The sequence below is a fragment of the Struthio camelus genome, chromosome 2 (assembly GCF_040807025.1).
Source record: "Struthio camelus isolate bStrCam1 chromosome 2, bStrCam1.hap1, whole genome shotgun sequence".
NCBI classification, from domain to species: Eukaryota; Metazoa; Chordata; class Aves; order Struthioniformes; family Struthionidae; genus Struthio; species Struthio camelus.
The window spans coordinates 94,642,839-94,655,572 of record NC_090943.1 but is presented as its reverse complement, the minus strand read 5'-3'; the positions used below and the strand labels follow the sequence as shown (position 1 = coordinate 94,655,572).

General features: G+C 39.7%; 1 protein-coding gene across 12 annotated transcripts in view; it reads left to right on the top strand.

The window, feature by feature from the left end:
* CARMIL1 (capping protein regulator and myosin 1 linker 1) overlaps positions 1–12,734 on the top strand; it is a 201,385-nt gene that overhangs the window by 142,556 nt on the left and 46,095 nt on the right. For all 12 annotated transcript variants that reach the window (XM_068931654.1, XM_068931652.1, XM_068931653.1 and 9 more), the window contains 4 exons: positions 2,299–2,397; positions 4,786–4,914; positions 5,183–5,314; positions 10,695–10,870. In XM_068931654.1, the coding sequence (XP_068787755.1) occupies positions 2,299–2,397; positions 4,786–4,914; positions 5,183–5,314; positions 10,695–10,870 (536 nt within the window). The remainder of the gene's footprint in view (positions 1–2,298; positions 2,398–4,785; positions 4,915–5,182; positions 5,315–10,694; positions 10,871–12,734) is intronic.

Below are 12,734 nucleotides of genomic sequence, written 5' to 3'. Positions count from 1 at the left end.
CCTTGAACAGAAATAAAACTGACCAAAAAAAAAAAAAAGTAATAGGTTTAAGTGGTTGTGACTTCATGCTTGGCAGAGTAAGAGTTCTTGGCCAGATCCACTGATTGTTTGGTTTGCATGGGCATACATGTGGTAATCAAGTACTGCAAGAGCATGTAAAGCCTTTTATTCCAAAGAATGGTGGCAGTGAAGGGTAATAGAATGCAGTAGCTTATTATCAAAAAGCCGTAACTAAACCAGTACGAGCTAGAGCATGTATTTCTATATGTCTAAGTATGGAAGTGAGAGTTAGAAACTGGCATGTTTGTGCGTATGTGCTTGTGTGTATTTCCATGTGTACGGAATTATTGGTATGCATTTTTTCTGTTTGTGGCATAGAGAGTGCAGTCAGTCCTGTACAAGACAAAAAGAACGCTTTTTAATTTGGAAGAGGATAAAAACATTTGCTGCCTCTGTGTTACACAAAATTCACACGCTATGTTGCCATAAATAAATGACTGCACCAACATGTTCTTCTGGATGAAGATGGTGTTGGCAGTGTCTGTAGCTGTTCCACTTACATGGATTATAGAACTCCTAACTGAGTTTTAATACAGTAGATCATGCAAGCTCCAACTGAGTCTCGTGGAGAATCAGAAAACATACAGTTCACAACCTTTAATGAATAGTTTTTCTTCAGTCAGAATAGGGGCATAGAAACCTTAAGTAGCTCTTACGGGTAGCTGTGATTAAAAAGCAAATGTCTATGGTCCTTAGTAGCAAAGAAATTTTCAATAGAGTGATTCTCAAAGGGAAAAATAGTGGTAGTTAGCTCCTATTTCTTTGATGCCTGAAAATGATCTAAATTCTACTTTTAAAAAATGTGGATCGTGGGGGTGGTTACTTCTTACATTTTGTCTGATGTAACTGCAGGTATCTGAAATTATAAATGCATCTCTGAAAAAATATTGTAAAGCTTCTGGCCACAGGGGCTTAAATTCTGTGTGTTAATTACACATTATGTAGAAAGAATATTTTCTTGTATTCCTATAAAAGATGCTAAAGAACATGTTTAACTTGTATTGTTCACTCTTTCTTTACACAACATAAGGAAGTCATGTATGATGTTCCCCCGCAAATGGTGAAAGTTTCTGGAGTGGTGCAGAAAAGGCAGCTAATTCCATGCACACACAAACACACCTACCCCCACTAACTTTAAGCTGGGAAGCCCCATGCAGGGACACCTGAGCTGATTGAGAGAGGTAGGAGAGCCTATAAGCTTCAGCACACCACAGCTTGAACACGACCAAAGTGCTTCTGGCCCTGGTCCAGCACCAGATGGACTCACTGGCTAAACTCCCTGGCTGTAGTACCTCAACGGCACTTCACTTCCAGTGTGGACAAACTGGACAAAAAACCCTGCGTTACTATTGAAAGCTGAACATGGGGCTCTTAACTGCTGATCCAGGTTAAGAGGTTACTGTCGCACCCTATTAATCTCTGCCTCACAGCCTGCTGGCTACCGCACCTGTATTTTCCCCTCTCTTCCCTTCAGACCACATCCGTGACCATGGACGGACTTTAAATAACTTGCTCGTCAGGGTTTTTGACTTGACTTGGTTTGACAGAACCAAGTGAGGGGATAGCTGTGCCATCAAGCTGGCAGATGATGGGTGATAGCGGTTGGTGGCAGTAATGGTGGACTGTGACCAGCAGCTGAGGGTAGGAGTCACTTGTCCCTGAACAGCATTCACATATTGCTTAGCCCTTAATGATTTGTGAACTGAGGTTCCTGTGCTAGGCATTTTGGGAAATTTTATCTCCTCTCAAGTCCATACTGCTATTTCAGTCCATCTCTTTGCAGTGGGCCGAGTGAATCTAAAAAAAATGAATACAGCTGTTGCTGATTTCTCATGTCTCCACCTCATGGTCTCTACAGCAACACTTTAAGAATAGATTCCCTTTAGATAATTCTCAAACATGGATCTTCTCCTCTGTCAGCATAACTTACTGAATTGTTCAAAAGAAGACTAATTCAGAAAGCACTGGCAAAAGCACAGTGCTCAAATATGTTTCCCTAGTCAGTGAATGAATGAACGTTTACCAATGTGTTTATCAAGCACTGAGACACATAGAATAAGGTTTGCAGATAACAAGCAAAATGATACTGGGATGGTTATTTCTGTCAGCCTCTGTTTCTGATACAGTGGCAATATTGAAAGCAAATAACAATGCGGAGAGTCAAATCAGTTTCCTAATCTGACTGTGGTGTGTGTGGTGTTTTTTTTGTTGTTGATTTTTTTTGTTTGTTTGCTTTAGATAGAAAACTACTTGCTTCGTAATCACGAGACCAGAAAATACCTGCAGGAGCAGGCATACCGGCTACAGCAAGGCATTGTCACTAGCACCACTCAGCAGGTGAGAACCTTGTTCCAAATGGGTAGTTCTTTGTTTTTAAAATCTGACTTGGGGCAAAGTTCTCTTCCCCTTGCAGCAGAGCAGCTTACAGCAGAATTTGCCTTGTGGGTGATAACTTGGTTTCCTGAAGAAATCCTTATCATCAGCGTTAATATTTTTTGGAAGAGGTAGGTCTATGCATAACAGTCTAGTACTGTGTAGAGAAAGACTCAAGCTGTCATAGGAACGGGGAGCCCTTCTGTTCGTTAGTGTTCAGGAGTCTGACTTCCCAGCAGGCTCTCATCAGCGTGACGAGCATCATCATCAGACTGTGCCACTTCTGGGGTCTGAATCAGTTCCGGCATCTTTGCATAGCACTCAACTACCGTGTAAACATGCCCTTAGATACCAGCAGCACAAATAGCCTTGTAGGGTAAGTCATCCTCTCCTCTGTCTTACACTTTCAGAATTTCAGGTATCATAGGAATTTTACTCAGAGGAAAGGAGAATAGGAAGGTAGGAGTCTTTTGTGTCATTTATGTGCTGGACAGCTGGAAAAGCTCCTTGTTTAACACAGCCCAAAGTGTTGCTTAAAGCTGGGAAGCTTTCCTGTTTTGTCTGCAGGCTACACCATCAGCCGGGTTTGCGAAAATGTCACGTGTTCTCCCCCAGCCTTGGGAGGGCCACAAGAGTTTTCTGTGATAGCTCAGCATTGTCTCTGTTCCAGTCCATTTCTTCCCAGTACCCTTCACTGCTGTTTTCAGCTCCAGTACACCACAGAAGCAGAATGACAAAGGTAGAAAGAAACCTTATCATAGCCTTTACTTGAAATTCGCTTCCACCTTTGTTTGCATCAGTTGTATTACCACGCAAATGGAAGACTCCAGCAATCAGGAGAGAAATACCTGTTTTGCTCTTCAACTGAGTTAGGAAAAATTGTCTCCTCTGCAATTTTTTGTGTACCTTCACAGTGGCTTTTCTCTACCTCCATTATTAAAAGTTAGTGGGACAGTGTTTCATTACTAGGGCCTGAAATTACCTTCTAGCCTCTCAGTGGAGAAAACGGTACGTGGAGATGTACTGGCATTAAAAACTGCAAGAACAGCATCACCTCGTTGTATTTTAGTCATTCATCTGTTCCAATGCTACCTGTTTTCCTGTGCTGATAATCTCCATTTGAATTAAGTTTAGATCTCTTTAGTTTGGTGATTTTTAACTGTGCTTTATTTTCCCCCCCAACAATCTCACACGTATCAGGTTTCAGTAAATATATGTTATTGTTGTTTTAAAAATAGTAAAACTACCCATTTCTGTATTAAATTGTGTGCAATAGGGATGGATTGTAAAAACAGTTTGGAAAGAGAGCTGGAAAAGATCCTCTAGCTAGCACAGTGGAATTGCATTATTATTTCCAGAGTATATTTTTTGTAGTCCAGATGTCCCAGTGAGACTTTTCCACTGTCTAATAATTATTTAGCTGTTTATATTTGTACCAAAAAAAAGCCAAAACCTTTTGAAGAGGAAGAGTCATGTGGAGCAGAGAAGAAGCAGTCTGTGAAATTATTTCAGTTCTCATGGCTACCTATATGAGATGCTAGAACTTGGGGCATTCTGTGATGATGACAACACATGCACTCGGTTTTCGTTTCAAAATGTCAAAAAGTCAGTTCTAATGAATATTAGGCAGGACAATAAAAGCTTTTAAGTACTGTATTTACTCATATCTCTTAATTAAAACTGACTGCCATTCCCATTGGTCCATCTTGTAAGAATACAAATATACTACCTGCCCTGTGTTGAGAGTGCATTGAATGAAATGTAGTGCAGATACAAATGAAGTTCAGCTGACTGCACTGCGAAAGATCTGGTGCAAACTTCTGCTTTGGTAAAAGATGGTTTCCTTACACCAAGCAAGTGTTTCTGGTTGTAATGCATCCACAAAGCCAGTGCAACAGAATTTTGCTTGGACAAGAGAAATCTCTGCCGATCTTTGAATGGATTGTAACAGAGCTTTCTGTTACTGTCTAAACTCCTTAACAATTCAGGGATCTCCACAGTCAAGGTTTAAGTAAATTAAAGCTTTCAGTATTAAACTCACTTCAGAAAAGCAGCCCAAAACCTAAACTGAATAACTTGTTAGTTATCTGTAGCTATCCTACAGGTAACTGTAGGGGGGGAAAATATCAAAAGATTTATTTTTTTTAATGATGAAGTTTTGTTTAATTTCCCAACGTTTAGGCGTGTGCATTTATGAGATATAAATGCTGTCCGTCAGTAGCATTTATGTACCTTCAAGCTCTGATCATGTGTTTCCAGGTTGTTACATCCTCACCGCAAATCCCATCATGATACTTTTGATTTGCTACTCGGACTGATATTTTCTCTTTTCTATTTCTTTTGTTCAAGTAGATGATTGACAGAATATGTGTTAAAGTGCAAGATCATCTCAACTCTTTAAGAAACTGTGGTGTGGATGTTGTACAGGAAGATGTCAAGTCTGCAGAAAGGCTTATGAGAGATGCCAAGAACTCAAAAACGGTACGCTTTTCCCAGGATACCGGTAATACTGATTGCAGCTCAATTTGTACTTGCAGCCTTCTCTTTTCGGGGATTTATAATAACAATGTGTCACAAAAGAGTATTTTTTTTTTTTTCGGACAGTCAGCTCAAGATTGCAAGTTGGAATTATTTTGTCATTTTAAATACAAAGACTTTGGTATAGCAGAGGTGTTTCTTCCTATTTGTCCAGATTTGAAGACAGTTACTGAGGAGCCTACTTTCCAAAGATATTTTTTCTGTCTTACAGCTGTTACCAAACCTGTACCACCTTGGTGGAGCTTCTTGGGCAGGAGCAAATGGTTCACTCTCCAATCCGATCCAAGTGACGCTTGAATCCATGGCTGGAGAAGTCACAAGGGTTGTTGATGAACAACTTAAGGTATGTGGCCAGACTTTTTACCAGAAGTAACTAACATCTGTGATCTTCTGTTGCTATTGAAAAGGCAAATATGCCATGCAGAAACATACTGAGAAGTGAAAAAACCATTGTACATAAGTTGTCTTTTCATTATTAGTTTCTTAGAACTTTGTGCCTTATTATATGGATACTTGCCAAGTTGGAATGAAAATGTTACTTCAGTGTTTGCAGTAGGCAGAAGGACTGTATGGTTTGTGTCAAATGGAATTTCCATAGCGAGAGACCACAGGCACCATGTGTCTCTTTTGGGATTCTTCTGCAAGGGAAGACTTCTTGACTGTTGCTTAGGCCCTAATAAAGGCATCTCTCAAGCACCCTAAAAAGTCCAGTACCCTGGAGGGAAGTGCTCACTTGTTAAGGTGTCCTAGTGAAACAACAGGCTGCATTGCTGAGAATTTTTATCCTACTGATCACTTCTGAACCTGGCCCAGAATTTCCGCTTAGACTGATTTGATTTAGAAAACTTCAGTAAGTATTTGAGAGTGTCCCAATAATTACTACAGAGAGCGTTATAGGATATCCTTTCACGTATTGCATGTCAAACCTCAGTTCTTGAAACAGATGTCGATTGGTAAAGATTCCCATTTTTTTGTTCAGCCAGCATTTGCTCAGTAGCCTCTATGTTCAATTATGTTAGGTATTACTGTGTAATAAATAAGGAAAAGTATTTCGTGCAACAGGTGAGAAGGTACTGGTCCAGCAAGATGGTAAGTTGGGGAAATTTTAGCAGCTATTGGGATCTGTGTGGAAGCTCATGAATTTAAAAATTTGTTTGAGGCAGTTATTCAGTGGGACCATCTTCTGTTTTTGACTAAGCAACCTGCCTGTGTTTTGCTACGTTTCCAGTTACCAAAGAATCTGAAATTGTCGACTGAACTGTTCAGTTCAGACAAAATGAAAATGCTTTAGTCAGTGGGAATGTAATGAAGAACAATAATAATACCACATTACTAATTACTTTTTCTAAAGTAAAAAGTTAATGAGGAGTAAAATGGTGCCTGATTTTTAGTATTTTCCCCCCTGTCCCCATTATATGTAATAAGGTGAAGATTCTTTATCACTTTTTTTAATTTCTGCTGTAAATACAAGGTTGCAGAGGTGGAAGTAGTTTATCTACAAGATTCTTCCCAGTGGAGCTGTAATTGGGACAGTCATAACCAGGTCTGCCCTTTGTGCAGGGCTCATGTATTTAAATACAAGTCCTGGGCATTTTGAAGAGTTTTATAGACAGAAAAAAGATTTTGCCGCATTTGGAATGTCATGCATAGTTCCTGGCATAGGAAGCGTTCCTGATGTAATGGAGCTCTTTCATTTATGCTTTTACGCATTTACTTTATTTCAACCATTCTAAACTTTTACAATTACTTTTATGATTTGTATAGCATCAAGTTTAAGTGCCTTACCAGAAACTGTAAGGTCGTGATGCTCTTTGTATGTTGTAACGCTCACTGACCTTAGTTTTACACTCAAGGCTGACAGCTTTTCCTTTGCTGGTGATGTATTTTGCATGGAGGGAGGAGAAAATGTTGAACATGGATTAGTCTTTTTTTTTTTTTTTTTCCTTTTTCAGTTGTTTAAGGCCAGTTTAAAAAGTCTGATGGAATTTATTATTTGTGGAGATAGATAAGGGAGCTCCCATAAGTACAGTTCTCTTCGTAATAGGGTGGTGGGGGGAACATCATATCTGCATCGTCAGTGGAGTTCTGATTTTTAGCTTCCATAGCGACCGGAACCAGGTTCCAGACAGCAGTGTTTGGAAGTTGGGTAAAGTCAGTGAATACTCTTCAGGCAAATCAGGTATCAATATTTTGTTGGGGGGTTTTGTTTGTTTGTTTTTGGGGGGGTTGTTTTTTTAAGCTCGAGGAATGAATGGGAAGGGAAGGAAGGAAATAAGGAAATAGAAGCGTCTTGGCGTGAGTTGAGTTGGCCAAAGGAGAAATTAGAGGAAGGCTAAGCAAGGCATTTCTTTTCCCTGCTGGTGTCACTGTTGACATGCAGAACGCAGAGATGCTTTATTCAAATAGCATATGTTCAAGGAATAATTGTAGGCAAGACAAATGATAAAAGAAGATTGTTTTGTAAGGACACGGGTGCTTGAATTATTTTTCCTAAATTCCATCCTAATGCAAAGGATTTGTTAGCTCTATCAGCTGCTCCATTGTTTCTTCAGATATCGTCATCCTCCAATCATTTTTACCTGCCTTATCTTCTTAATGTTAAGAGTCCTCAACTGTGGGCAGGACTTCATTCCTTTCTTTCTGCACACCTGCTGATGGACGCTTGCGTCCTTGTGACTGAAATGTTTGCCATTCCACAGTCGGTATTCTTAGCTGCACATTTCCATCATTGAAAGGATTTGAGACAGGAGTACTGGGCAGGGAAAGGTTTCTGTGGGTTTGATACAGTCTGGTGGAATCAACAATTGAAACCTACCACTGAATGAATTCTATTCAGTTCTGCAGTTAAATTATTTTGAAAGACACTTTCTCTGAGTATTTGTTTGAGCAAATCTTGAATAAAAATTAATTTTGAAATTACCAAATTAGGACTTTACTCTGACAGTCTTTCCTACTCCTTCCCACTAATGCCTTCACCAACATCTCTTTGCATGATCCATTTTGAAAGATCACACTTGAGCTGCAGTTGTGATTAAATAAAGCAAATAGTGAGGGGCACGGTGATATCGATGGTAAATGCAACTATTGCCTCCTGTTTTCTTGAAGTGAACTGCACCGGCGTGTAAATACCATGGGAAAAACTACATTGCCAGATATTCTTATTAATAGTGTACTTGGCTAAGTTCTCTCTGCTCTTCAGAATTCTTGATCCTCCATGTAGACATGGCCTCAAGGGCTTGAAAGGTACTTTGTTAGTTTTATGGCCCCAGAATCTGCTCAAGGATCCAAGGAGAGGGAGTGCAGGGCAAGACCTCAAAGTGGAGAGAGATGGGAACTCAGAAGCAAGCTCTGTGTTACTTACAAAGGTAGTAGTCTTAGTAGCTCCTTATATCTGCAAATCAAATGTGAAGACCAGGCTGGCTGGTATGGTTTGGCTGCTTTATGCCGCTGTGCTGTCCTTATGAATCTGCCCCTAAAAATCTGTCAGCTAAGAGCTATAGACTGAAAGGTGTTTCTTTGAGTCATTAGAATTAATATGCAGTAACATTCTTTTTGTTTCTTGGTCAGTATTTACATGTGAAAATTTCCAGTGATGGTGTAGTTATGCAAAGAGAAAAGCTCTGCTAAGAGGGAGTTCAGCCTGAGGTCACTTACCTGTGAAATGAGATTGAAAAGAAAAAACGAATAGTGTTTTCAGGAGTCATGAATCATTATTTCGATAGAAATCGAAATAATCGATATTTCGAAGCATCTGAGTTAGAGCTAGGTTTACTTAGTACACCTTGCTAATTGAACTATGACATGACTTTTTTTCTCTTCAAGTGTCTCATCCCATTGGGTCACTGAACTTCAGTCTTACTGAAGGTTACTTGGCCCATTTCAGTAAACTGGGCCCTGTCCCATTCCTCTCTTCCTCCCAACTTCCTCAGGATTTTGAAAAACTGCTAGATAGCTGGTTGCAGCATGGCGCATCTTTAAGAATCTGATGTCTTTTAATCGTTGCTACTAGTCCTGCTTGTTTAGAGGATTGAAAGTTGAGGCAAACGGGTTTTAACCGTCACTGAAGCAGAAGCCAAGGAGAGTGTCTTTATTCTCACTGCTGCTTTGAGGTGCTGGAGCGCAAGGCGACCCCGCAGCCGTTGGGATGCAGCAGCTCAGCAACTCCAGACAGGCAGGGAACAGCCGCCGCCAGAGAAGAGTCTCCTCATGGATCTTTTCTAGTAGCGCTTCCTGACCAGGAATGGATGGAGAGAGTTTGCTCTCAAATCCTTTGCTTCTAAACCGTGATCTCTTGCCATTTCTGCAAAAAGTTATTTGATGGGAAGCGAACTGATGAGTTAACAGCCTTCTGAAGATACTTAGATTTACTGAGTTGCTGGCGCTGGAGACTGAGTAAGGGGGATGTAGGAGAGAATTTGAACAAAGAACAATTTCCAGTCTGATTAGAAAACACTGCTTTGCATTTATAACTGAATCTGTTTGACTGCACACAAGGTACATACACGCATGTAGATAAAACAATGTTAATTTAAAAATTAATCTTCCAGGTGACTGCTTTTACCTTCTATGGTCCCGTCTAACCTTTTTGGCTACAAACATTGAAAGCAATCAGAGGAAAGGTGTTTCAGAGATATAGGTCACTAGTAGTGTTTCTCTCTCTCTCATTTTTATCTGTGTGTGAGAATATTAGTGCTTCCTGCACTTTTCTTGAGAGAGATTCATATGAGGATAATCATGTGAGGGATTGAGGGGCACACAAATGCAAGTTTAGTGAGGGCTATTTAACCTTGTAGTCAGAACTGAGTTTTAGAAAAGAAACCAGTAGGTGATAAAACTGGATTTAAGCCAGCATTATGTTTTCTCACAGGCACTCGAAAGAGAAGAACACGGCTTCATAAGATAACTATGTAGCATTGAGATGAATATGAAAGTCTTCTCTAAGAGAGAAGAAATCAACTTCATCGCAGAGGAGACCTTATTTCAAGGGAAAAAAAGTTGGGAGGGCTGAGGTGTTACATGGTCCTGTTTCTGGAGTGCTTTTTTATTTTTATGCTTTTTTATTTTATTTTATTTTTTTCTGTTCTGGTTTGGATTCTTTGTTCAATCGTTAAAAAGAAATTGTTGATTGCACCTAAGTTTTGTTACACAGTTCCATATATTTAAATAAGATTCACATAGGAAAAGCTTGCACACCCCTTATATATCCCTCCTGTAGCTACTTGCGACATGAAGTATATTCCAGCCCCATACACCATGGGAAGTTCTCCTAATTCTCTTTTATTTGCATACCGATGCCACTTACAAATGGCAGGTCTGCAACGCTGAAGAAAATTGCGTATCAGAGCACAGTTTAGAGTGATGGCTACTTCACTCTAAGGCCTCTGCTTCTGTAGCATGTAGGTATAGCACTGGGTGCACAAGGGGACCTAATTTATTGTTCTGATAATTCAACAAACAGAACAGTAAATGTTTCATATTTGAAGAGGTAAACAAGCACAATCGTGGATAGTTTCAAAACAAGTATGTTGTTCCTCCTAGCTTTATGTTGTAAAATACCTTTTATATTACATTTGGATTGCAAAATGGATTGGAAATTGGGAGTAGAAATTGCAAAGATCACAAGAATGAAAGTGTCGCACTGTTATGCAAATGAATAATGTTGTGATCTTTCAGCTAATGAAAATCTCTGTAGCTGATGTTAGTTTTTGCTCGCTGTGCTGCAGACACTGCTCGAGTCTATGGTGGATGCAGCTGAAAACCTCTGCCCAAACGTAATGAAGAAAGCTCGTATCCGTGAAGACCTGATTGAGGCTAGCACTGAGAAGATTTCCATCCCACGCACTTTTGTGAAAAATGTCCTTTTGGAGCAATCTGGAATTGATATCCTCAATAAAATTAGGTACTTTAAAAATCTAATTTAACAAAGTTGGTTATAGAGTTTGGAGAGCGCTGAATTGTGGCTGTGTGGCTGTGTCTTTCTGTAGCAGGAGATTTTTGGAATGCTTTTGTGGTTCACAAGAAACCATATGAAGGCATTCAAAGAGCAGGAATCCTATCATCCTGTGGGTCCAATGAATTTAGTTCAGTAAATTCAAGTATTCAGAATGTGCAAGGATGTTAACTTGATCATTTAGTGTGCATGTAATATCTGGTATTTCTGTTTTCTTTAGTAAGAATTTTGGTTTATGGAGCACAAATAACTTTTACACGACTTGGTACAATTTTTTTTGTTGTTGTTAATTATTGATGTTACCAGGTAACACGAAATTACTGTAATGGAAGGAAATTGCATTTGTTTGCTTTGAGTGTTAACAGTGCTTTCTCTGTTCTTGCATTTACTTTTGCCCTGTGGTTGTAGCACTCACTTTAAGGTTTTTTTTTTTGTGTGGGAGTTGTGAACAGCAGATAACACACCTCCCCCCCCCCCCCAAAAAAAAAAGCAACCACAAACAAAACAAAAAACAAAAAACCCAGACAGGAAGAAAAAAGCACAACCCCCCCAACAAACTTGGATATTCAGAGAAAAAGAGGAGGCATGGACGGTGGCCTTTAAATTTTTAACTCCCTAAAAAAAAAAAAAAAATTTTTGTTAACTGACCATTTGCTACATCTTTATTTTCAAATTAAATGTATATCAGGTAATATACATATGGCATATAAGACAGCTGATCTGCAGTTAAGCTTTTGCAGTTGTTGTTCGCTAATGATTCCTCTCTACTTGATGGAAAAGCATGTCATTTTGCATTGTGATGCTAATACATTTGCAGGAAAAGAGGAAGAGATGTTTATTTTTGAAAACAGTAAGACTTAGAATTCCGTTTTGCAGAGTGCAGCAAAATTGGCAGGAAAAAATGTTAAAGACTTTAGCTATGCATTCCAAGTGTTTAAAATGGTAGAGAGGGTGAGTTTTTTCACTTTAATCCTATCAATCAAATCTTTATCCCCAGACAAAAATAGTACCTCTTCCCTCATTTTCCCCCTCGCCCCCTTTCCTCTCTCCCTGCCTGATGTTATTTAAAACCAGCATGAAGGTAACTGAGGGAAATCCCTTCTTCAGTCTCATTCTCTTCTCGCCAGGCTTGGTCACCATTCTGCCTCCTTCACTGTGTGCTGCATTGCCTTTCCAGGTAGTTTGTTTACCTTTTTTTCCCCACAAACTTTCTGCAGCAGAAGTACTAGCCCGAGATATACGTTGCTTTGCTATTCCAGTCTAACTCCAATCTATGCATTAAAAACTTAAAGTGAAATCGTGCTTGCTGGTAAGTGTCAGGTGAGGCAGCTGGTCTTTAAACCAAGGAGGCAGAAGAAATGGAGCTTCAGGCTGCAGCTCAGGCTTATGTGCTTGTCAGCTGCAAATCAACTACCCTCCACAGCCTGCGCATTTCTTACTGTGTCCAAGGAGGACCCCAATGGAATTCTTATTCCATTCCATCCCACAGCGCACGTTCCTTTGAAGATAAGTGACGACTGAAATCTCAGTTAAGTGTACGAGGATATTGGTGTTCCACCTATTCCTGTGTAATAGGGATGACCTAATGTTAAGTTCTTAAGGCAGGAAGAGGGTTCTCTAGAGCAAAAAGAAGAAATGATGTGTAACCGAAAAGCTGTGGTGGCAAAGTCTGGAGAACAAACGTTATACAGTAGCCCTTCGGCTGACAGATGCATTAAAAAAAGGAGCTGAGGAACTGAGTGAACTGTAATTGTTCAGTGTAGTAGTAGTTATACAGGCAAGATTGTCCCTTCATTTGAGATTTGTGTTTGTC